Genomic DNA, 26518 nt, shown 5'->3' with positions numbered 1-26518 from the left:
TGGCTTCCATTTACCAAGAATGAGTTGGCTACTGCTGCCACTCAATGTCCAAACTGCCAGCCAGAGAGACCAACACTGAGCCCCCAAAATGGCACTATTCTTCAAGGAGACCAGCCAGCCACTTGGTGGCAGGTTGACTCCATTGAGCTCTTTCTATTCTAGAATTGCCAGAGATTTGTTCTAACAGGAAAAGCCAAGTGACCTGGGCATGGGCTTGCCTTTCATGCTCGTAAGCTTCAACCAGCATGACTAGATGAGGGCTCATGAAGCATTTGATTCATCAGGATAGGGTCCCAATAGGATAACATTACCTCAGACCAGGGGACCCACTTGTCAGAAAAGAAGGTTTGGAAGTAGGTCCCAGTCCATGAGATTTATTGATTGCATCAGAGATAGCACCATGCACAAACTCCAGCCCAGTAGTGTTGGCGTGGGATACTGAAGGTGCAGTTTAAGCATCAGCTTGGAGGTGGTACCCTATGAGGATGGAGCACCGTCCTCTGTGACCCCAATCAAAAGAAATCATGGGTCTAAAAATTAAAAAGTGGAATCAGGAGTGATCTAATTTACCATCATTCTCTGACCTGCTGGGGGACCAAAAATCCCAGCCATTTCAGCCCAGCCTGGGATACCTCTGAACAGCTGAATATGCTCCAGAGCTTTCCATGGGGTTGGGTGAGACGAGGTTGACACTGCACTGCAGTTCAACTTTGCCTAGTCCTGCTTCTTCCCCCTCTCTTATACAAGTACAGACCCTTAATAAATACGCTACTTGCCAAATCTGTATCAGCTTCTGCTTGCAGAGAACCCAGTCTTTGATAGCCCCCAATCCTACTTCCATCTCCAGCCTCAGGTACTAAGAAAATATAGTGAATATTTTTTTAGGTCTTTCTATATATGTAAACACATCAACATTTAAAGTTTTTAAATTTTTCTTCACAGAAATGGGATCATAATGTACATGTGGTTTTCTATGACTAGATATCTTTTAAGCAGTTTTATTGAAGTATAATTTACATTTAGTAAAATTCACACTTTTTTTAAAAAATGTATGTCTGTATTATTTTAAATTTTTATTTATTTATTTTTGGCTGTGTTGGGTCTTCGTTTCTGTGCGAGGGCTTTCTCTAGTTGCAGCAAGCGGGGGCCACTCTTCATCGCGGTGCGCGGGCCTCTCACTATCGCGGCCTCTCTTGTTGCGGAGCACAGGCTCCAGTCGCGCAGGCTCAGTAGTTGTGGCTCATGGGCCTAGTTGCTCCGCGGCATGTGGGATCCTCCCAGACCAGGGCTCGAACCCGTGTCCCCTGCATTGGCAGGCAGATTCTCAACCACTGCGCCACCAGGGAAGCCCCACACTTTTAAAGTATATCTCAATGAGTTTTGACAGATGATTGAGATATAGGATATTTACATCACCCAAGCAAATTCCTTCATGCTCCTTTGCACTCCGTCCCTTTATCCCAGTCCTAGTTCCCAGTCTGATGTCTGTCCCTATAGATTTGCTTTTCCATAGTATCATTTAAATGGAATCATACAGTATGTAGCATTTTATGTCTGGACTCTTTCTTTTAACACAGTGATTTTGAGATTTACTCACATTGTTGGATGTATCAATAATTTATTCTTTTTTATTGTTGAGTAGTATTCCATTTATGAGTGTACCACATTTGTGTACAGGTTTTGTGTAGACATGTTTTTATTCTCTTGGGAAACTAAGGAGTGGGATTGGTGGGTTATTCATTAAGAGTATATTTAATTTTAAAAGAAACTGAAACATTTCCAAAGGGGCAGAAACATTTTACATTCCCACAAGCAATACGTGTGAGGGGTCCAGTGAGCCTACATTCTCTTAAGCATTTGGTATTATCAGGCTTTAATTTTAGTCGTTCTAGTAAGTGTGTAGTGGTATTTCATTGTGGTTTGTTTTGTATTTCCCTAATGAAAAATAATGTTGAGCGTATTTTAATGTACTTATTTGACATCCTTATATCATTTTCAGTGAAGTGTTTATTCAAATCTTTTGCCCACTTTTTTACTGGAATGTCTATTTTTTACTATTGAGTTGTAAGATTTCTTTATATATTATGGATATCATTTATTAATCAGATATGTGTTTGCAAGCATTTTCTCCCAGTATGCCTTTTTATTTTCTTAAACAGTCTTTCCTAAAGCAGCAGTTTAAATTTGATGGTGTCAAATTTATCAATTAAAAAATGGTTTGTGTTTTTTGTGATCTATCTAAAAAATCCTTATCTAACCCAATGATACAAAAATTTCTCCCTATGGCTTCTCCTAGAAATTTTATAATAATAACTTTTAAGTTTATGTCTATGATTCATTTCAAGTTAATTTCTGCATAAAGTGTGAGATAGGATCTAGGCTCATTATTTTTGCCTATAGATGTCTAATTATTCTAGCATCATTTGCTAGAAAGACTATTCCTTCTCCTTCTTTGTGAAAAACCCCCGCAATTGACCATATATGTAAAAGGTCTATTTCTGAACTCTTTATACTGTTCCAGTGATTTATACACCTATCCTGATATAAATACTGTATTAGAGTTCTCCAGAGAAAAATAATCAACAAGATCTCTCTCTGTCTCTCTCTCTTGTCTCTCTGTCTCGGTCTCTGTCTCTCTGTCTCTTTTTCTCTCTATATATAATTTCCATATATATATATATATATATATATATATGAAAAGAGAGCTATATAGATACAGATTTATTATAGGAATTGGCTCACACAGTTATGGGAGCCTACCATCTGCCATCTGTAAACTGGAGAACCAGGAAATCTGGTGGTGTAATTCAGTCTTAGTCCAAAGGCCTGAGAACCAGAGCCAATGTCTGAGGGCTAGACAGGATGAAAGTCCTAGATCAAGCAAAGACAGCAAATTTGCTCTCCCTCTGCCTTTTTGTTCTATTCAGGACCTCAAGGGATTAGATTATGCCAACCTACATTAGTTAGGATTGACTCAGTCTACCAATTCATATGCCAATCTCTTCTGGAAACACTCTCACAGAAACACCCAGAAATAATATCTTACCAGCTTTCTGGGCATCCCTTAGCCCAGTCAAGTTGACATATAAAACTAACCACCACAAATACCGTATTATCTTGATTACTGTAGCTTTACTATATTGAGATTTATTCACATTGTTGGATATATCAATAGTTCATTCTTTTTTAAATTGAAACCAAGTGGTAGTGTGATTCCTTAAAATACATTCTTTTTCAAAAAATTTTTTTCTCTTCTAGCTCCTTTATATTTTCACATAAATTTTAAGAACGTCTGCTTTCGGCATAGATGGACTAACAAGGACCTGAATTACCCTCATGCCTGAAATAACTAGAAAACTGAATAAAATATATGAAACAACAGTTTTCAGACATTGGACATCAGGCAGTGCAGGATAGTGATAATTGAGATGAGAAGCAAAGGAGATGAGCTCCGTGATTGCCCATTTTACTGCCTAGAGAATGTTTCCAGGCCACAGCACAAGGAGGAGGGGACCCAGCAGAACCTAACAATCTTCCGGAGTTGAGGAGAAAAAGGTGAGAATCTTAGGAGGACAAAGCAGCTAGAGTTCCTAGGGCAGAGTACAAAGGGGGAGAGAACTGGCAGGAGAGTTCTGGAGAACTTCTGATCTGCTGTTTTAGTCCTTCCTCTGCTGGGTACTGATAATCTCATGTATATGAGGAAAGTACCTGAGGCTGGGGATAGAATTCTATCCCTCAGAAGCAGAGGGAACAACCCCTGGTGCTCACACAAGGCCAGAAATATATCATCTTCTCACTAGCCAGAGTGAAAGACCTTGCAATTCATAGGGCATTGGGCAGAGAATTCAGAAAGTTATTGGAACTAAATTAGAGATTGGCTAAAGATTGTTTTGATCTCACCTCACAAAGTTTAAAAGCAAGCGTTGAAAGAATCAAATTGTTTCCAAGTAACTAAATTGTATTCAAACACAGGAATATCTAGCAACAAGGTAATATTCACAATGTTTAGCATCAAATAATAAAAGAAAGTACCAGATGTGCTAAGCTGAATAACAGCCCCCAAAGATATCTACAGCCTAATCCTGGGAACCTGTGAATGTTACCTTATATGGCAGCAGGGCCTTTGCAGATGTGATAAAGTTAAGGATTTAGAGACAGGGTGATTATTTTGGATTATCCAGGTGGGCTTTAAATGTAATCCCAAATTTCCTTAAAGGAGAGAAGGCAGAGGGAGATTTGATTACAGAGACAGAAGGCAATGCGATGGCTGAGGCAAGGTGCTACACAGCTGGCTTTGAAGATGGCTGAGGAGCCATGAGCCAAGGAATGCAAGGAATACAGCTCTAGATGCCAAAAAAGAAATGGAAACAGAGTCACCCTTTGAGCCACCAGAGTGAGTGCGGCCCTGCAGACCTGATTTTGGCCCAGTGAAGTGGATTTCAGACTTCTGACCTCCAGAACTATAAGAGAAAAAGGATGTGTTACTGTAAGCCACCAGGAAGTGGTAATTTGTTACAGCAGCCATAGGAAACCAATACAGATTTTGGTCCCAGGAATGGAGTACTGCTGTAACAGATACCTGGAAATGTGGAAGTTGCCTTGGAGTTTAATGGATAGAGGCTGGAGGAATTTAGATAAGCATGATAGAAAAAGCATAGATTACTTTGAACAAACTACTGGTAGTAATATGGATGTTAAAGACTGCCATTGAGGGTTCAGAAGGAAGTGAGGAGCATGGTAGAGAAAGCCTATACTGTCTTAAAGAATACCCACATTTTCATAAACCAACTATTGGTAAAAACATTAAATATTAAAGGCTCTGTTGGTGAAGGCTTAGAAGGGAATGAGGAACACGCTTTTGGGAACTGGAGGAAAGAGGATCTTTGTTTTATAGTGGCAGAAGTTTGGCTGAATTGTGTCCCACAGTTGTGTGGAAAACAATACGTGTAAGTAATGAACTTGGATATTAACTAAAAAGATTTCCAAGCAAAGCGTTGAAGGTGGAGCCTGGTTTCTTCTTGTTGATTATACTAAAATGAGAGAAGAAAGAGATAAATTAAAGGAAGAATTGTTAAGCAAAAAGAAACCAGGACCTGACGATTTAGAAAATTCTTAGCCTAACCAGATTGCAAAATAAAAAATACTAAAATTTGGAGATTCACTGCCAGAAAAGTATGCTCTAAAGAGAAAGCCAAGGGTGTGTCTGGACAGCTTTTTTTTTTTTTTTTTAAATTATTGGACAGCTTTTGCTGGTGCTTTGGAAGAATCAAACGATCAGTACATTCATTCATGAAGAGTGAATTTGAAGAGATTAAGCATATGACTCATGGATCTCCTCGGCCATCTCAGCAGAAGTCAGAAAAAGAGATGTAATTATCTCGGAAATATCTGTGGAGGAGCCTTTTGTTTAATGGCCTACATTCTCATGACATACATAGGAGACTGCCAAGGCTCTGAGAATGTTGTACCTGCAGAAAAACTGACAGCTTAGACGGACAAGAGACAGGATGAAATGAAAGAAGGCTGTTGGTCCCTGAGAACTCTACAGGTAAGAAACATGATAAAACTATGCATCTGCAAATATGTCCTACCCTTCAAGAAAAAAGAAGGATAACTTTAAGGGTAAGGCCTTGGGTCCAGAGGTCAGAGCCATGAGCTACAGAGGATTATTCCCAAGCTTTTAAACCTAATGAAGTTTGACCAGTTGGACTTTGAAATTGCTTGGGACCAGTGACTCTTTTTCTCCTTCCATTTTCTCCCTTTTACAATGAGAATGTCTATAACTGTTATCCTATGTGTTTCCCACATCATATTGTGTGAGCATATATCTTAGTCCATTAGGGTTGCTATAGTAAAATTCCATAGATTGGGTGGCTTATAAACAACAGAAATTTATCACTCACAGTCCTGGAGGCTGGGAATTTCAAGATCAAGATGCCAGCAGATTTCATGTCAGGTGAGAGCCTGCTTGCTGGTTAATACACAGCAATTTCTGGCTGTGTTCCCACATGGTAGAAGGGAAGAAGGGAGCTTTCTGGGGCCTCTTTTATAAGGTTATTAATCTCAGTCACGAGGGCTCTACCCTCATGACCTAACTACCTCCCCAAAGCCGCATCTCCTAATACCTTCATCTTGGGAGTTAGGATTAACATATGAATTTTGGAGGACACAAACATTCAAACCATAGCAGCATATAAGTAGTCTTCTAGTTTCACAGGTTCACAGATGGAGGGGAATTTTGCCCTAGGATGGATTATATCCAGAATCCTACCCATATTTGACTTAGATGATGAGATTTGGGGCTTCCGAGCTGATGGTATATAGATAAGATTTTGCACCTGCAATGGGTTGAGACTTTTGGAGAAGTTGGGATGTCATGAAGCAACATTTCCCCTGACTGAAGTAGCTTATTTTCCTTTGCCTAAGAATCTGAAATGGCCTCTGAGTTGGTTAGTTTGCAGCAGAATGCTAATCTCCTTTACGACTACCGCTACTACCACTCATTGCTGCTAGACCTATAGCCAGCCTCAGAACTCTTCACATCCCAGAAGGTGAGATATAGTGACTCATGAGGAGCTACCATAAGCCCCAAAATAATCGCAATATACACCAGAGAAATATTTATGGAAATGGATCCTAAGGGTGCTAGATTAGGATGCCCAGAAATCCTCAAATTCTGATTATTTTCCTTCCCCTATGTACAGTCTCCCTGCTAAATGACGCCAAGTTTATTTGGAAGTCTAGAAGGAAGGTTTACCGTATACATTTTTGGAAGGTTAGCAAGGTCCTTCCTCAAGAGAACACCAGCCTTGCCTTCATTCAGGGGACTTTGAACCTGGGAATTGGTTGAGGAACCACAATTCTCTGTTGTAGTGGTTTAAGTCAGAGTTTTTAGACATTAAATCTAGAGCTCTTTCACTTATATACATCAAGAAAGACTTCAGTTCACTATCTATTTCAGTCCTAAGGACACTGTGATCAATTAGCCAACACGAAGGTTCTAAGCAGGTCTAAATATCCTTATGACTACACTGGCTCTGCTTTCATTACAGGAACCATAGCTGCCTTGTCTTTGAGGATGAAGTGGTGTCACTTGCTCCCTGCCATCCTAGCGTCCCATCCTCCTCCTTGAATTCATAGATGACAGTTAGATGACAGCTTTTCTTATACGGGCTTGCAAAGAATAATCACCACAGAGCTCTTCAAGGATACCAGGGCTCACCTGATCAATGAACTTCTCTCTTTTTCTCTAAGTTGCAAGACTTGGCCATTTTATTAATTTTTCCAAAAAACTATATGCTTTTGGTTTCATTGATATGTACTTAGTCTTTGTTTTATATTTAATTAATTTATATTTTTGTGTTTATTAATACATTTCTTGAATTTCTCTGGACTTAATACATCATTTTTTCTTGATTCTAGAGTTAAAATGTTAGCTTTTATTGTTTTCAATCTTTCTTAGCTTTAATAAATTATTTTAAGCTGTAACTCTCCTTTAGTTCTTGCTTTGGATACCATATACCATATTAAACTGGATCACATAAGCTTTGATAAGTAATTTTCTTTGTAATTAATTTGTCTATAGTTTATAACTTTGGTTTTGATATCTTCTTTAAACCAAGAGTTACTTAAAGCAGTACTTCTAAATCTTTGAGTGTACATATTTAAAATAAAAGTTATTCTTTTCTTGTTAATGCCAACTTTTATCATGGTTGTCAGAGAATATATTTAGTTTTTTTTCTTGAATTTATTAAGGTTTTATTTATGGCCTAACTGTTCTCTGTGTTTGAAAAGCAAATACATCCTCTACTTTTTTGGGTCAAGAAGAAGACCTGATTCTGTTCTCCTCTCCCTACATCTACCATCTTATCCCTCCTGCCTCTTGCTCCCAACAATAATTTCAAAATTCTGCTCTGGATCTCTATTTTAACACTCCAAAATTAAAATAGATCAGTCTTCATCACTGTATTTCCCTACTTTCTTTTCCCCCATCTTCTAATAAACATTTATTTCAAGACATCTCTTTCTTTAACCCTAATTTCTAGGTATTATTGGCATTTTAGTTCTAAAGTATTGTTTACTTTTCCTTGAATTATGCCTTTTCACTTTTTATAATCCTTATTCAACATATATTTTATACTTCAAAAATTGCATTATCATCATTAAATTTTGATACTTTTTTTACAGTTTTTAAAAACTAGGATTTTTTTTTTGCTCACCATTTTTTCTTGTACACTCAGTCTTTTACTAACTTGAGATTATTTGTCCTGAATTAACTTTCTCTTTGCTTCTCTGTTGCCTAAGAAGGATATATAGGGAGTATATTTTGAGATCATATAAAATTTATTCTCTTGCTTTTCCATGGGGATGATGTCTAGGCTGGTAAAGAATTCTTGATCTTCTTTTCTCTGGAGAGCCTAGAAATATTTTTCCATATCTTCCAGAGTTGCAAGTGAGAAATCCATTGTGATGTTCTTCCCTAAATTAATCTGTGTGTGTGTATGTGTGCATGTATTAATGTCTGAAATTATGAGATTTTCTTTTTATCTTTGGGATTCATAGTTTTATCAGTTTTTGTCAAAATGCATATCATTTGAAAATTAATTTTGCTTGGCACATTTAATCTGAAAGGCAGAATCTTCTGTTCTCTTTTCAAACTTCTCCTGTGTATGTTCTCTTTTTACCTCTTGGAATGTGCATTGTTTTGGATCTGTCTTGCATGTCTTTTTACTCAAGACTTCCAACCTTTATATTTTGGGGCTTTGTTGTGATATAGTTCCTCTATTTGACCTTTCATACTTTTAACTTTGTTTCCAGAAGTATCCACTTTATTTTGGTGTTCCTCTAATGAATTTTATAATTCAAGTACTATGATTTAAAAAAATCTTCCTTCAAATAAAAATTTTTCATTTTCTGATCCTTCATTTACCAATCTTTTTGCATGCCGCTGACTTACGTAATAGTTTTTTCTTAAATTGTATTTTCTCTCTATATTAGTCTGCCTCATGGGGGATATCTGTCTTAGTTTTTTGTTGTTTGTTTGGTTGGGTTTTTTGGCCATGTTCTTCCTCCTTTAAGAAGCTGAGCCCCTTAAATAATCTGAGATCCTTCTTTGGTTTCCCATAACAGTAAATGTGTAAGTCAGCCTTTGGGGATCTGTCAGTCGGTAGTGGAGGGCAGGAGATGAGAGTTAAGAAAGAAACTTTTCTAGTGAGGCAGCAGTGAGTGGGAACTTACCATATTGTCAGCATTCTTCAGCTTAAGTGTGTGTGTATAGGGGGTGCTGGTGGCCCTTCTTCAGCCACGAAAAAGGGGGCAGTTCAGCCCAGTGGTACAATTCCTCCTAAGAATGGCTTGCAATGGTAGAACTAGAGGGTTTCCTTGATGGAGGCATCCAGTAGGCTCAAACCACTGGACTTAAAATCAATAAACGATTTCAGTTTCCACTAGAGTGATAGGCCTTCTCCTCGGATGCCTGGTCTTTGATCCTTCCAGCTTTGTAGATGATGCTCTACAGAAGCTGCCCTAACCAAGCCAAACAAACTGTCTCTGTAGAACACTAAATCCTAAGTAAGCCACACTTTCTTCATTTCTCTCTCCAGTCCCAAGGCCCTGTCCACATTAACCATTTATGTCACTAATCAGTTGGGAGAGGGAGGTTCTGTGCTCAGGCTCTGATTTTCCCAGTATGAGTAACTATTTTTTCTTTGCTTCTTTCCTTATGTTTTCTCTGTTTCCTCCATTGAGAACTCTTACTAGACAGATACTTGGTCTCCTGGAGATATATCATATTTTATTGCTCTAAATTTTGAAAATGTCCTCAGTTTCATCTTCCAGGCTACTGAGTAAAGTCTTCAGCTTTGTATGTTTTATTATTCAAAACTTCTATTAAGTTTTTCTTATTTTGGAAATTATATGTTTATTTTCTAAAAACTCTTTTTTGTTCTTAATTGCTCTTTTTTTTTAATAGACACCAGAGCTTGTTTTATAAAAATCCTGTCTTTTTAAATAACTCTGAGGGACTTCCCTGGTGGTCCAGTGGTTAAGAACCTGCCTTCCAATGCAGGGGACACAGGTTTTATCCCTGGTTAGGGAACTAAGATCCCACATGCCACAGGGCAACTAAGCCCGCGTGCCACAACTACTGAGCCTGCACGCTCTGGAGCCCGCGAGCCACAACTAGCAAGAAGCCTGCTCGCTGCAACGAAGATCCCACATGCTGCAACTAAGACCCAACACAGCCAAAAATAAATAAATAAATATTTAAAAATAAATAAATAAATAACTCAGGATATAAATTTCATCTTTTCAAAAAATTTTTTGTGTTTCTTGCATGATGCTTTTTACTCTGGGATCAGTTATTTTGCTTGTTCATCTTTACATTTCTGTTTCAAGCTGTGGATCTTTTCTCAGAGACCCAGAACTAAAGAACTCTATTGATAAATGAGCATAGGTAGGATTCCTTCTGATTACATGGGCACTGGTCAGGCAGGCTAGCTGGGGTCCTCTGGAACTGCTCAAGTTAGAAGGGCATTACTCTGGGTGTAGTGCTCTATGCCATGAATAACACTAATAAATGTGACTATTCATCAGAGTGTTATTTTATTTTTAACTGATATAGGTAGCCACCAACGGAATCCCCACATTTATATTGAAAATGAAAAACACTGAGGTTATTCTTGGTGATGTATGTAAAGTGGCATCATATAAACAACTTTCCAGTTCAATTCAAAGCTTTCAGTCTTTTAATATATTCAGACTATAAGAGGATTTATAAATATAGTTAGTGGATGAAGTATATTTATACATATAGTGAATGAAACAACTGCCCTCTTTCTTTTCAAATAAATTTTAGAAAATCAGAGTAGAAAACTTCTTTTGGTATTTTTTCTATGAGGGGAGAACACAGAAAAATCATGATGTTCTAGCCATGCTAGATCATATAGGTACATATATGCATAAACTTTGTTTTGTCCTTGCATATCTATGAAATTAACTGCATTTTTACAGCAGTTCTTTCCCTTTACTTATTTGAGTGGGCTTTCTTCCTTGTAACAAGTCTCTCTGACTACAACATCATATGTAAATTGACAGTTGCATATCTTTGCATTATATTAAAAGCCTTGGCTTTGCTTCATTGTAAGTTAAATTTTCTATACCAATGCCATGTTTGAAGCATCATTGGTTCAGATTCATGCCGATATGTTTTGGTGGGAAGAAGCATAATGGTGGATGCTAAAGAAGGATGCTAAGGTTCATAAGAAAGAGCCAGCTCAAGGAGATACCAACATTTCTGCCATATTGGAGGCACTTTCAAATTCTGCACACTTTTTGGTTCTAAACAAGATATGAAGGGACACAGGGTCATGGCTCTTCACTGTCTTGCTTTCCCACCTTCTTTTTGTCTTGTGCCCACAGGGGAAATATTTCTCAACTCTATAACCTCCTAAAATTGACAGCAGGTTCAGGACTGCCTGTCTGCCAGGGCACTCCCCTGAGAACCCATGGCCAGTTTCTCCCAGTCTTTTTGAAATCCACAATCATTTTAAGATTGAATCATTCCAGGGGCATTGAAGCCAGACTCGTTGCAGTTCAGCTGTTACTAGGTGCTTATAGGATAAGAGATAAAAGCAACAAAATTAAATGCTAATGGATTAGTATGAGCAAACATATCAGACTCACGGTGATAGTAAAAGTTGCAGCTCCGATTATATCATCACTGGAAAACTTTAAAAAATAAAGACACTAAAAGGTACTAAGTTTTCCATGGATCAAGTTATGAGATCATTAACTTTGCTCCCTGCTTCTCATTCACTATTAGAGAAATATCATCAGTATCATGATCAACATCATCATCAGTTTTGATTTATCTGAATAGCCTACTGCAGTGGACCTCTAGGAACATTTACATATCCAATTACAAGATGATTATTCATAGCCTTTAAACTGACTCCCACATAAAAATGCCTGACCTAGCTGAAAGTTCTTAATAATAATACTTTACACTTGTATAATGCTCTTAAAGTTTCAAAAGATTTCCATATTCTTAATTTGAGCCTCCTTACAACCAGTTTGATAAGTAGATCCCAGGTATTATTATCTCCCATTTACAGATGAGTACGTAGAAGTTCTATTAATGACTTATCTGACGTCAGTCAACCCGTTGGTCTTAGAACTTAGACTGCATCCTAGGTATTATTCCCTGGGCTCAGTGAGATAACACAGTCTCTCTTTCCTCGGTTTGTGGAGGCCAATATCTTTGGATTGCAGTGAAAATAATCTCAAAGTCATGACTTTACTTCTGAAAATGTGGAATATGTTGTTCTTTGTCATTTATGCTTTGAGGTCATTAGAAAGCCTTGGTGGTGGGGGGGATGGGGGAGTTCCAGACACATCAGGAGGCTTGAGTTTACTAACGTTGATTTCTAGTAGTGTTACCTCGGAAAGAATACCTTGAAAATAAGCCGGCTTCAGGAGCAAGCTTGGCACTCTGCTGACTTTTCCCTCATAGAGAATATATTTGGTCATTACTATCTCGTGGACCCTTTATTTTCTTTGTATGTGCTGTTGACTGAATATTTGTGTTCCATCCCCTACCTCTGCCCCAATTCATGTGTTGAAACCTACTCCCCAGTGTAATGATATTTGGAGGTGGGGTCTTTGGGACGAGATTAGGTCATGAGAGTGGAGCCATCACAAATGGGATTAGTGCCCTTATAAAGAGGCTCCAGAGAGCGTCCTTCTCTTTCTGCCATGTGAGGTTACAGCCAGAAGACAACCGTCATGAACCAGGAAGCCCTCACCAGATACCAAATCTGCCTGCACCTTCATCTTGGACTTCCCAGCCTCCAGAACTGTGAACAATAAATTTCTGTTGTTTATAAGCTCCCCAGTCTATGGCATTTTATTATAGCAACCTGAATGGACTAAGACAGTAGGTATGTGATTAAAAATATTTTTTAGAATACTCATTGTGGTTATCTCCCCAGTATCCATTCCACTTTCTCTTACTAACAACTTTTCATTCAGGTAGCCAAATCTTCTTAGCATGAAGCCATGTACTTTGGGAGCCCTGGTTTGTGTTATTCTAGAATAATTATGAATATATTCTTTAGCACTCTCTAAAGTATCTTGGTTTGGGCAACAAATTAGTCATCCTAATTTGGGGAGATGTTAACTCAACTCCTGACTGTAGAGGTGGGGCATGTCTTACGACTCAGGTCTCAGCCAGTTCATGAAATCCTATACTCTGTTAAACATGTTGATTCAGGGATGAGCATGGGAGTGAATGTGAACCAATGAAACACAAGGAAATGTCTGCTGGGGAAAGAAAGTATATTCCTTGCTTCTTTAGATAGTTCTGGATCAAATATCTGTAGATTAAACTAAAAAGCATGTAGCTCGGAGAATTGCTGGCAGTTATTTTGTACCTAAAAGCAGGATCCAAGTGGAAGGTGAAGTTGATACAATGGCAGGCAGCATTCATCAGGACAGGCTAGGTTATGCTGCAGTAACAAACAACCCCCAAATCTTCATTGCTTAACAAAATAAAATTTATTTCTCACACTAGGCATCCAGTGAGTGTTGTCAGGGCCTTTGTTCCAAAGAGTCATTCAGAGACTTGGGCTTACAGAGGCTCCACCATCTAATGATGCTGCCATCATAGGTTTCAGACTTCCCTGAGGCAGGGACGGGAGCATTGCTATAATTGCTTTGGCCTGAAAGTGACAGAGCTCACTGTCTAAAACAGTGCTGTCCAATAGAAACATAATATGAGCCACATGTATAATTATTTTGACTAAGTTTATTGTTATTGTTGTTGTTATTACCAAATTTGAAAGTAATGTTTGTTTGCTAAGATTTCTTTGCTTGCTGTCTGTTTTGTTTTAAATTAGCATATAATTTACATACAGCAAATTTACCCTTTCAGTGTATAGTTCTGTAAGTTTTGACAGACACATACAGTCAGGTACTTACCATTGCAAGCAAGTTTTAGAACAGTTTCATCTCTCCCCAGAATTACTCTATGCCCTTTGTAGTCAAACTCTCCTTCTACCCTCAGCTCCTGGCAACCATTGCTCTGTTTTCTGACAGTATGGTTTTGCTTCTCCAGGATGTCACGTAAATGCAATCAGAGTATATGAGCTTTTTGAGTGTGGATTCTTTCACTTAGCGTAATGCAGTTGAGATTCCTCTATGCTGTGGTCTGTATCAGTAGTTTGTTCCTTTTTGTTGTTGAATAGTATTCTATTGTATGGATGTACCTCAGTTTGTTTATCCACTTCTCAGTTGAGGGACATTTGGATTGTTTCCAATTTTTGGTGGCTAATAAAGCCAATAAAAATATTCACGTACAGGTTTTTGTGTGAACACAGGTTTTCATTTCCCTTGGGTAAATACTTAGAGGAGTAGGATGGCTAGGTCATATGGTAACTTCCTGTTTAACTTTATAAGAAACTTCCAAACTGTTTTCCAAAGTGTCTACATAACTTTGCATTTAATACCAGAAATACGTATGAGAGTGCCAGTTCTTCTACATCCTTGCCAGTGCTTAATATTATGTGCTTTTTTTTCTCAACCATCCTCGTAGATTAGATCTCATTCTCATATCTCATCTTATAGATTAGTGGACATATGTAAACCTAATTTTCTAGAAGCTACATTTTAAAAAGTAAAAAGAAACAGGTAAAGTTAGTTTTAATTATATATTTTATTTAAAAGAATATATTCAAGCTATTATCATTTTAACATATAGTTAATATAAAAAATTAATGAGCTATTTTACATTCTTTTTTGTGTGTACTAAGTCTTTGAAATCTGATATATATTTTATACTTTCAGCACATCTCAATTTGGACTAGCCACCTTTCAAGAGATCAATAGCCATACGTGGACGGTGGCTGCTGTATTGGACAGTGCAGGTCTAGACCTAGTTCATGGTCCCACCTAACTGTGAGTGGGCTGGGAAAATGTGATATTCCATGTATCCAGGAAATGATGGTGAGCACCAGTAATGTCTATCACAAAGGCAGAGCAGAGAAAAAGAAATAGTTCAGGTCCTTTATGACATCATTAAAGTACTAAATTGGACCCAATCTGAAGGTCTTCTAAGGACAGTCTTAGTTTCTAGCTATGACAGACAGTAAATGCCATACATGTAGTTTAAGCCAGTTTGAATTAGCTAATTCTGTTATTTGAAAATTTCTCCAATATAATTTTGCATCGTGCACTTAAATATGTGTTCCATATAGAAGAATGAGAAAATACAGGTTAGCTAAAAAGAGAAGTTAAAACTCACTTGAATTCTCAGAGATAGTATTTTGGTGTATATTCTTTGAGATATGTGTGTATGAATATGTGTGTATGAATGCATGAATGTACATGTGTACAAGCAAAACCATTGGAACATTATATTATTTTCTTATGAGTTATGTTTTTCACCCAATAATATTTTAAAAACATCTTTCCATGTCAATAAATATACATTTAGGATATTTTTAATCTCTGTGTAATATTGCAGTTTATGGAGGAATCATAATTCACTCAACACATTCTGTATTATAGGTTGTTCCGAGTATTTCACTGTTTAAATTGAGGCAGGGGCAGAAGTGGTGTATTTTAGAATACCTCCTTATCTGAAGCAAAAAGCAAAGCGTCTTTGGAAAGCCTGTTTCCTTTTTCTCTCACATCTTCTTTTTATACCTGGCCTCCTCTCAGGGACGTACTATTTTGCTCAGTCCATTCTTTCAACAAACGTTTAATGAGCACCTACTATGTGCTTCAGCTACAAAGGTGACAATCTCTGTCTTTGAGACCGCCACAGCCCAGGAGAGACTTGCACAATCCCTGGGTCCTGTGAATACTCAAAGATCAGTGCTAGGTTGTCAGACGTTTCCTTTTGCTTGGGCTAATTGTAATAGTTACAGGATCTGCCGGTTACAATTTATCGAGTTATTCTGAAAAGTGAATCGTTCCAACTAGCGCTAGTGCGGCGCAGAACGTCCGCTGGATTATGGTGATGGGACTGGAAATAAATTGGGCCCCTGCTGTTTCACAGCTCGGAGTTCAATGCTTGGACAAACTCTCCTCTGACAGGCTAGCCCACCTGAGGTCAACTGAGAGACCCAGGACGTCTCTTCTCTGGGCCACTCATAATTCAAAAATAGCTGGCTCTGTAAAAAAAATTTGGTCCTATTTTTATTTGGTCCTATAAAAAATAGCTGCCGGCACTCAGTCCTGACCAGGAATCAAGACCTCCACTCTTCAAGGGCATGCCCCAGTGTGCGCTGCCCTGACATTTACTTCCCAGTCTTTGGCATTTGGGGGCGCAGCTGGAGCCACCACGCAGAGGCTGCGTAGTGTTCCGCTGACAGCCTCTCTCAGGGAGAGGGAAAGGTGCATTCGCGGTGGGAGGCCTCGCCTAGGACACACACACCGAGATCCTCCCAGGCTGCTGGCAAACCCACGATGCGACGACCTGATGGTCTCAGAGCGAGGAAGATGGATCAGATCTGCCTCACTCTCTTAGTGCAGCCGGAGTGGCGGGGTGTGTGTGTGTGGGGGGTGGGGGGAGTAGCGCTGGGGTCCTTGAATGTGGGCATACCCCCTCCCAAGTGAGGGCTGTGGATCCGGTTCGCGGGTCCCTAGGCTGTGCAGGAGCCAGGACCACGCCATCTTCCCCTCCAGCCCTCCCTGGTGTGACCACTTTTGATGCCGCCCCAGACAAAGGCAATCCGAACTCCAGCAGAAAGAATAAGGGGATCAGGTTGCTCTCTCGGCCTCCCCTCCCTCCCCCCTCCTCGCTTCTCCCCTCTCCACGTGACTCTCTGGAATCTTTTGCAAAAGCTCCGAGTCTCTGGGTCCATTTTCACACCGAGCAAAGGAGAGAGGAAGGGTTGGGGGGGGGAGGCGGAGGAAGGCGGAGCATGTGTCCTTTAAACGCGGGGTTCCAGAGGGGGGCCTTATTTTGTGCGTTTCCGGGCTCTCTGGTCGAGTGGCTCTAGTTCGGAAGTCCTTTCCAGGCTCTCTAGCATTTTCCTCGCTGCATTTAAAATCATGGCTCCTCCTCCGCTCCCGTAATCACACCTCGACCCAGCAGACCGGCTCGGGGCGCACGGGGCGGAGGTGGCCGCTGGCGCCTAGCGAGCCGCGCCCCGCAGCGCTCCTCGCCCGGGCCAGCGGCGGGGGCGGGAAAGTAGCGGCGGAGTTCCCTGCGCTGCCGGCCCCGGCTTTCCTCGGAAGCTTTCGCAGAGTCTGCGGCAGGGAGCCCAGCCCGAGGCGGCGGCGTGTGGCTGCAGCGCCGGCGAGTCCCACGAGCCGCTCGCAGCGCAGCCCGAAGTTTCCCGCGAGCCGCTCCGGGTGGCTGAGGTCCGCCGAGCCGGGTGGCCCAGCCCAGAAGGAGGAGTGGGTGGGTCTTTTGGGGCTCCTGGCGACCCCCGCGGCCGACGCTGCGAGTGTCAAGCGAACTTTAGAAAGCTGCTGCCGAGGAACCTGCGCCGGGATCTCCACGGTTGGAGACCCGGGAGCGGGCGGGTCCGGCCTGCGGGAAATGCTGGGAGATCCAGTCGGCTGGTGACGGGCAACCTTCCGGCGAGCCTTGGCCGCGGGTCACTGCGCCCTGCCTCCTCTTTTATTCTCCCGAGCTCAGCCGACGTTGGCGCCCTGCTCTGCTGGAGAGCTAGGCGCGCTCTCCGCCCGGCAGTGAGTGAATTGAATCCCTCCCCCTTCCCCCCGCCACGAGAGTGTCGCTCTCGCCCGTCCGCCGCCTCATTTCCCCGGAGGTGACCGCCCGCCGCCCGTCGCACCCCGATTCTCGGGGCGCCTAGCCCGGGGCGCCGACGGCTGCGTTTTGGCCGAGAACTGGTTCTTGGATGCTGAAGGCTGGGCTTGTCCAGCGTGGGTGCAGAGGCGGCAATGAGTGTCTTCAAAGTGTGGCTCGGGGTGGCCCTAGCATTGGCGGAATTTGCAGTATTGCCTCATCATTCTGAAGGTGAGAGAGCGGTGCCGTGTGTGTGTGTGTGTGTGTGTGTGTGTGTGTGTGTGTGTGTGTGTGAGAGAGAGAGAGAGAGAGAGAGAGATCGTGCTTTTTAAAAAGCTCAGCGGGTGTATGGCATTGTGGGTCAGATGGAAGTTTTTTGGGGATGGGTGGGTGGGTGGCCATGGAACTAGAGGGGGTTTTTTGTGAGAAGATTCCAACTCCTGACTGTTTTGTATGCAGATCACAAGCCCCACTCCCTCCTCCCTCTCTGCCCTGAGTGCATTTGGGTGGGTGGGTGGGTGGCCGACCGAGGTGCCATCTCTGAAATTGGATTCTCTTTCTTCCCACTTTCCCGGTGCCCCCGAATGGAAAGCATCTACATGGAGCGTAGGTAAGGAGTGAACAATTGCAATTACCTGTGTAAAAATACTTATGCTCCTATGAAAAATAAAATCCGGCACCTTAAAACCCCCTTCTCGCCCTCCCTCCTTACCCCAATGAGTCTACCCGTAAAGTCCAATTAAGATTTTATAAGGTGGTTAGAGCCTGTTCTGGAAGTAGACAATTCAATCGCACTACAAGAAATCTCCCCAGTACAGAGAGACTCGAGCCTGCCTCTTCCCCAGAAAGGAAGTGGTTAATAAGAGTTTAGCTGCGTTCTCTGACTTCGCCCCCTGCCTCCCAGTTTTCCTCCGAGGCTCCAACCTACGTGTAAAACCCTGGAGCTGGGGGTGAGAAAGAAGGAGACTGTGGGAGTTGTCGCCATGATAGCAAGAGCAATGTGAGCTCGGGCAAATAAATGAATCTATAAGGAAATCAAGAGTTTGGGGGTCCTAGGATGGCGGGCCCGGGGACGCGAGGCGGCGTGAGCTCCCACCTGCTCAGAGTCGCGAGGAAAGTCGCCTAGCGGGTGCTTAGGGAGGGGGAAGGGAGCCGGCGGGCTGAGGAAGACGGCTTAATCTACCGCGCAGGGCTCTCGGCTTCCCCTCCCGGCTCCATTCATTATTCATCCAGCTGCGGGAAGAAGAGTTCACCTGGCCCGCGGCAAATCAGAGCCGCAGCCGCGGCCGTCGCGGGCGCGGGGCGGGGCGCCTTCTCAGCTCGGGTGCGGACCCGGGCGTGGGACTGGGGGCAGCGGCAGGCCCCGAGGAGGACACAGCTCTGCTCGGACCCACCTGCAGCCACCTGAGCAGCGGCCTTTTCCTAGCTAGCTTCCCGGGAGAAAGTGGCGGTGGCTTTGGAAACGCACGGCAGTGGGGACTTTGCCGTGGGTGGAGAGACCGCCAGCCCGCACCCTCCCGGGAATTATGTCAAGTGTGTATCATCCTCGGGAAAAGCAGGTCTGGGGCCTGTGCAGCCTTTTTCAAACAGGGCATAACCTGTAGAACCGTGTCTTTATTTTATGTGTGCGTGTGTATGCAAACTTAAAAGACAATAAAACGTATAGGGCTTAATTGTAGTAAAGCACATGGGAGAGTCAACCTAGGCCACCCAAATGTGAATTTGAGACAGAAAAATTACGTTTGCCCTTGGTGGTGGCAGTTTCCTATTTAGGATCGTGTCCCAGCAACGCGGAAAACGTGCTGGCTGTCCCCGATAGCTCACCAGGGGGCAGTTGAAATGATGTAAGAGATTTGCTTTTCAGAAGCAAATCTCTTGAAATTACAAAAGCCGTCATTACTAAGGGCCTGCAGGGTTCACTCTTTGGAAGACTGGTTGACAAAAAGGGCAAAGTTTAAAAACGTCCACAGTCTTCTGATGGGGGAGGAGTGTAGGGCGCGAGGGGCGCTATTCCTCCAAAGATTCTTTGGAAACTTTGCTTCTTACTCTTTCATCCCACCTTCAGAACATTCTAGAATCATCCTACAACTTGGATTCATAGATATCTGAGAGTTTCCATCCAAGTCATAATGATGCTTACCTAATAATGAATGAATGAATGAATGAATGAATGAATATGGACATTTACTGAGCACTGTACTATTTGCCTGGCACTATGCTAAGCACTTCACATACTTTATCTCATTAAATTAATTAAATGATAACAGTCCCACAGCCAAAAAATCAGCTGTCATCTGATGAGTCCTTTGATTTGGTTCTGTCAGGGTTTTCTTTTTCTCTTAAAAATAAGAGCACTGAGGTCAAGAATGGAGAGCTTAAGGATATTAGAGATTTCCTCAAGTTTTTATTATTAGCCTTGGCAATGATTTTTAAAAATGGAAAAGAAGCATTCACATGTGTGGGTCTCTTGATGCGACCTACTCTGTGATACTGTTGCTGTCCAGGCCATGGCAGAATTTGTTGTTTTCTTCTCAGTGCTCAGAGAGCATGTCATATATGTTTCTGGTACACCAGTTAATAATTCTATAATTTTAGCTGATAAAGATACAATCTTCCTCACTTAACTGTGTGCTCACGGAGGGCTTAGGATGGCTCCTGGTTATTATACTTCCAACTCAGCTCCTGGTACACAATAGGTGCTAAAAAAATTTTGGTCAGGTGAATGAGTATTGCCAAATCACATTTCAAATTAAGCTTAGACTGCTGCTGTGTGACCTTGAATGAACCACCTAACTTCTTTGGGCTGTGGTCTGTTATTCACCAAATGCAGAAGCTGGCTAGGTGATGGCTCTAAAATACTTCTGCTAATCATGCAGCATAGAAACAAAAAAAAACGATCAGTATTTGCTGCCTTATTTTTGGTCAGTTGCATCTTTCTAGTTCTGAATTTTATTTTAATTATTAAAAGAAAAATGAAGGTTTACAAGCAGGTTATTGGCAATGTTATTTTACATTTTCTTATATCGCTAAGCTGACAAACTACGGTGATTTGAGAACTTAATAAAATCAACAAGTCACAGAGAAACTTCTAGCAAACGTGGCTGCTTTCTGAATCAGATGTGTTTCTGGAGAAGTACATCTTGAGTTGTGTCGACCTGTGGAAATCCTGTGAAGTTACACTGGATAGAACATGTCGGCTGTGGATAAAGAGTCTTGAATTGGTTACGAGAACTGAGTTCTAGTCTATGTCCATCACTCCCCATGTGACTTTAGCCAAGCTTACAATCTTCCAGTCTTTTTCCTTTAAATGCCATTAGCAGAATATACTGAAAAGGATCATTTGATAGACAGAGTGTTTTATTTATGGGTGGATCAGCATATTTGGTTCCACTCTTGGTAGAAGAGTTCCTTCTGTGTAGGATTCAGTGCTTAAAACTCATTGTTAAGGAAGGAAAGACATTGGATGGGAAAAAATAGCCTATCTCTTCATTCTTTCAGTCCACAAATCTTTATTGATAGCTTATATATCAGGTTATTAGGTTATGTCTGGTAGGGACATACAGACATCAAAAAAATAATAATAATACCTGCCCTCAAGGAGTTTGCATACCTGGAAATCATTAATATCGGTAAGGTAGCAGTAGGGACATGTAAATGTTGGTCCTTGGTGGGTTTCCCAATATTGAATAATTGCAACTCTGCATCTTTTGGCTTTTGCAACTACCAGCTAGTGGAAATAAAGGGTGTTGTATTGTCATAGGCTCTTATTTCCATCATATTGCATTTCTGTTCTCCTCTGGGGATTGGATTCTGGGTGTTACCCTCTGCAAAAAAATCCTTTAGTGAGAGCACGGTCATCTGTATTCACTGTTGTGGACTTGAGTGGTAATATTACTCAATTTTACTCAGATATGAGTAGTCATAAAATACTGTCCACCACTTGGCTCAGGAGAGGGGAGGGGACTACCACATGGCACAGTTGGAGTCGTGTGCCAAATCTTACACTAGTTCAAAAACAGTTGGCCCATTTTTGTTTTAACTACTCTATTAATTGATCTGACTCCTGGTTGACAATAATCCGGACAGGAGCTGTCCCGTCAGTCCAGAAAAGGATTCTATTTTAACTATTCCACAGTGTACAAGCCATATGCTGAATTATAGCACAAAATAAAGCTTGAACATTTAAATGCCAACTTGTGGCTGCTTGTTCCTAGTGAGTCATGTTTTTGTGATACCATGCTTTCCAAATTTCTTCATATGTTTTGGTCATATGTGCCACTATTTCTTTGAACAAATGGGTCTGGCATTTTGTGACTTAGATTTAACGTCTCTAATTTACTCACGTTATCAGGTAGGGTTTCCATAGTGAATAGTTTCAGGATGTGAGTACTGGTGCAAATTATATCTCAAATTTCCTCTGAAAACTTCAGATTTTATACAGGTGTCTCATAATAGAGTACATTCTAATGTGCCGAAGGGCCTAAAAATGAATATGAAGTGACATTTTGCCTACGTGACCTGCAAGAAAGGCGCCAACCACAGGAGGAAGGTCTCAAGACCTCAGCTTCCTTCTTGGCACTATGTGATCCCTTCACCCTGCACAACTTTATGCACTTTATCACAGATGTCAGAACTTAAATTACCTGCCATCTCAGCTGTATTCCATACCCTGAAACTGGCAAAGTTCTTGGTCTCTTATTTTTCCTGTTTTCCCTTGAAGAAGGCCTGTTTCTCCTTCTAGATCTGCATCATCAGTTAGAATTCCCCTTAAGCTGGAGTTTCAAGTTCAAATAAAGCCCAAATCGAAACTTCAGGTAGAGTTGCAATCATTCCAGTGCTCCTTAAGAAAAAAAGTGATGAGTGGAGAGAGTAACTTTGTTTTCCAAAGTATATGAGTTGATCGATTAGTGAAAAGGCAGAACCAGAAGCTGCACCTATCACCCAATGCCAACAAACCTCCCGACTTAATCTGCTGGTGGGTGTCAAGCTTGTGCTAGTGTGGGAGAAATATGCTTGCTTTGGAGGATTGCATCTGGCACTGGGTGGTGATGAATGTTTGATGGGACTGGGCATCACAGTGGAATGCTTTCTTTTTTCTACAGGGAAGCAATGAGGTTTTGGAAGCTGTGTTAATGGGGACTCGTTTCTGCAGCTGCCTTTCGGGTAGAGATGTTGTGTTTTAGGAAAGCCCTCAGAGGCCAAGGCTTATTTCTTTTAGAATTGTACATCCTAGAGCGACCCAAATTGAGTTATTTCCCTTTTCTAATGATAGAATTTATCAGCAGTTACACATAGTTTTGACTCGAGTTTCTAGCAGATGTTTGGCTTAACCAAGTGTTTGTGATGCCACACTCGGTGCTGCTTTATTTTTTCATGTTACCGTGATTTTATAACATCTATCTAAATTTCCAGAAATGGGTTTTGATATGAGTACTTGGACACATCTTAAGATACCTGATTCCTTTTGGAGCTTTGAAGGTTTACTGGCCTTTGGAGGGCAGTGCTATGGAGGAGGGTAATAAAATTACTTGAGGATGGTTTTATCTAAAGGTTAAATTTTGTTTGTTTATTCTAAAGGTTAAATTTTGTTAAATTGTACCTAAGTGATGATCTTTATGTTTAACTTTTAAACGTGAGAAGTAATTAAGTCCATTTACATAATTTAGGAATTGCATTGTGTTGATATATATTTATGTACCTATATACGATTATTTTATATATATCCATATGCACATGTCATATTATTTTATATATATCTATATCCATATATGTGTTTATATATACATATATATCTATATCTATATCTATCTATATCTATATCTCCTTTCTTATGATATACCATAGATTGAAATACTGTCTTTGGAACAGAATTTCTTAAAAATAAGTCAGGAAGAATTTCCCCCCAAGATTTTATCTCAAGTTATTATTATTTGAATTTCAAGGGCACAAGAAGTCATTTCAATAAATTTGCCCATGGAGATCTTTGATTCAAACCCCAAGTGTAAATAACCATCTCCTTTTCTTTGAATACTGTTCTTAATTCCATTATTAGTAGATAAGGTAGACCAGTCCTTTCCTGAGAAGTTAATAGTACTGAGACTTCACGAATGATCTGTTGGCGTCCAAGCACTGTAGTAAAATGTGTCCTTCCCTCTTTGGACATTAAGTGTGGCACATTGTCAAGGTGTGCTCTGTCTTGGTGTGTGTATGCTATTTCAATCTGCTTTGCAGCCTGTTTCTGAGCTAGTATCTGTTAGCACACTGCCTGCATGTTTATAGGTTAAATCAACACCTGCTGTGCTGTTCAAAAATTGATTTAGAAAAAGCATAATTTTGTGGGCTGGAAAGTTCCATGAAGGAGATGGGATCAAGTTCAAGGAAATTGATTAGACCAAATGCATCTGCTGAAGGAAACAAAAATGAGTAAAGGCATTGGCATATGAAAGCATTACCGTGGCTTCCTAAGTTGGCCTCTTGGGTTGGACTGGAGAATTTGTGTAAGCAAAGAGTGGCAGAGAAGCCTGGATAAGTAAATTGGGAGTGGATTAGGAAGGCTTTGCTGATTTGTCATATAGGAAAATACACCAGTGTATTTATATCATGTCATTATACATACATTTATTTTAAAATTCAAATAATGAGTTTTAATAATTCTTTCCCTCATGCATGTCCAAGAAATGTTGTTTTGGTGTATGGGATTATTTCCCCAGGGGCAGAATCCTCAAGCTTTTGGAAAAAGCACAGTTTGCTGATTATGATGCATGTAGATGCAGTTTTAGTGTACTTTGGCCAGGGCAGTGCCTATTGGTCTATTATGCATCCCTTTTAATTCTTGTTTTGTTTTTTCCCCACAGGTGCTTGTGTCTATCAGGGTTCCTTGTTGGCGGTAGGTCATTCTTCATATATTTGGTTCATTTTTTTTGAATGTAAAATGCTTGATTGAGGTTACTGAGTGAGTGAGGTGACCCTGTCATTGTAAAATGTATTTATTTTCCTTCTCAGTTTGAGGATTATCCCTCATCCTGGCACAGTCATGCTCAATTACTTAATACCTTTTCCAGAGTGAATTAGTTCCATCCGGATACTCAGGTATTGGAAGAGAAGTTCAAACACCCAACACCAATTTGCATTCCATGGCTGTCTTGTGAGTTCTTTCAATCAGAGAGAAAATTAGATCCCATTCTTTTGTCAGATATGAACTAGGGCACAATTTGTTTATCTTCCAAACAATTTGTTTGCTTCCTCCTTTGAACCCCCCCTCCAAAAAAATATACAGTTATTGAGTACAATATGGAGGATCCTGACTGTTGCTTTGAATTATACTTTTAAGTTTTGGTAACAAACAATTTAACATTTTATCTCTGATCCTTTGCCACGTAGAGGAGAATTGATTTTGAATTAATGTCAGGATCACTTGGGGGAAAAGCTGATGCAAGATTCCTGCATTTCTTTTCATTAATAATGTACTATGGTGCATAACAGTGTGTTAAAAGCCTATTGAAAAGACCGTCTACACTCCATCAACTCTAATAAGTGGTGTGACAAGTCATTCTTCACCACTTTTTTATTTTAGGTTAATAAATTCTGTAATAAAAACAAAACTCAGATGGTTGGAACGGTTTTGCTCATTTACATCCCAACCCGCTATTGACATGTGTGATACCAATATGTCATCTTGGATTGTCCTTGTGGTATTGAAATAGATGAGAAATATTTGAAATATCTGAGAGTCTAGATAATTGTAGATGTTCACAGTAATATTCTTGAATCTGAACTTTATGTAATATAGTTACTGCTCTGGAGATTTATGTGTTTTTTCCTTCCTTATATTTTTCTGTTAAAGAATGAGGTGAAAGCCATTTTCCACTCTCTTTCCCATTCCATGCCCTTAAAAGACTACTCTTCCTTCTGTTTATTCTTTAATACATTTTAGGAATCATTTTAAAATCAAAGTGCTATAAAGTACATCATCAGTTTTGGGGAGCTGTAGTAGATATTATAGACAAGTTAGTTGTCCATTTTAATACAAAGAAAATTGCTTATTGTGTAGAGTCCTTTGTAGCTTTTCAATATATTTTCATAGCTATCGATCTACCTGACACATACAGCAGATCAGTGAAGTAGGCAGGTCATGTATTATTTTATACTCTCCCCCTTTTTAATGAAGAACCAAGGATGAGAGAGAGAGAGGTTTGCTAAAGGTAATTGACCACTAAGGGGTGGACCAGAACAAAACAACCTGTCTTCTTTCTGTTGTTCTCCTGAATCTGAAGAAAGTGGCTAGACTACCTTCTATGTTTGACATGGTAGCATGGTATTGTACGTTTGAATACGAAAGCATCAGGTACGGGGAGAGGTCAGTTTGGTTCGATCAAGTTAAAGGAGTGGGCACTAGCACACTCCTGACCCCTCTAGTTGCTTTCTTTGCTTACCAAGACTCTGCTGTGTTTGTTCCTACACCTCCTCTAGCCTGATGTACTTGTGATTGTGGTTATGCAACTCAGGCAGAAAGACAATACATTTACTACAATAATAAAGATTATTATTAAACAAATATTTATTGAGTGACAACTCTGGACCTGCTATTCTAGGCACTGGGAATGCACCCGTGAACAAACAGGCAAAATCCTTGCCTTCATGAAGCTCGAATTCTAATGAATAAAATATTTAGAATGTCAGATTAGTGCTAAGGAGGAAAACAGTATGGGGGTGGGGAGATAGAAAAGGCTGAATAGGGGACAAGGGTGGCCTCTTGAAATA

General features: G+C 40.6%; 2 protein-coding genes across 2 annotated transcripts in view; both read left to right on the top strand.

The window, feature by feature from the left end:
* The window catches only part of MRPL1 (mitochondrial ribosomal protein L1), a 189099-nt gene that overhangs the window by 126779 nt on the left and 35802 nt on the right, over window positions 1–26518 (top strand). Inside the window, exon 12 of the transcript XR_014243743.1 lies at window positions 24613–24644. The gene's annotated coding sequence lies outside the window, so the exon portion shown is untranslated. The remainder of the gene's footprint in view (window positions 1–24612; window positions 24645–26518) is intronic.
* Window positions 16919–26518, top strand: part of FRAS1 (Fraser extracellular matrix complex subunit 1) — a 446248-nt gene continuing 436648 nt past the window's right edge. The window contains exons 1-2 of the mRNA XM_082389317.1: window positions 16919–17989; window positions 24613–24644. Coding sequence (XP_082245443.1) covers window positions 17914–17989; window positions 24613–24644 — 108 coding nt within the window. The 5' untranslated portion in view covers window positions 16919–17913. The remainder of the gene's footprint in view (window positions 17990–24612; window positions 24645–26518) is intronic.

This window comes from Balaenoptera borealis (genome assembly GCF_965194805.1).
Source record: "Balaenoptera borealis genome assembly, chromosome: 4".
Lineage (NCBI taxonomy): Eukaryota > Metazoa > Chordata > Mammalia > Artiodactyla > Balaenopteridae > Balaenoptera > Balaenoptera borealis.
Note: the sequence above shows the minus strand (reverse complement) of the source record. Positions and strands in the feature narration are given on the sequence as shown.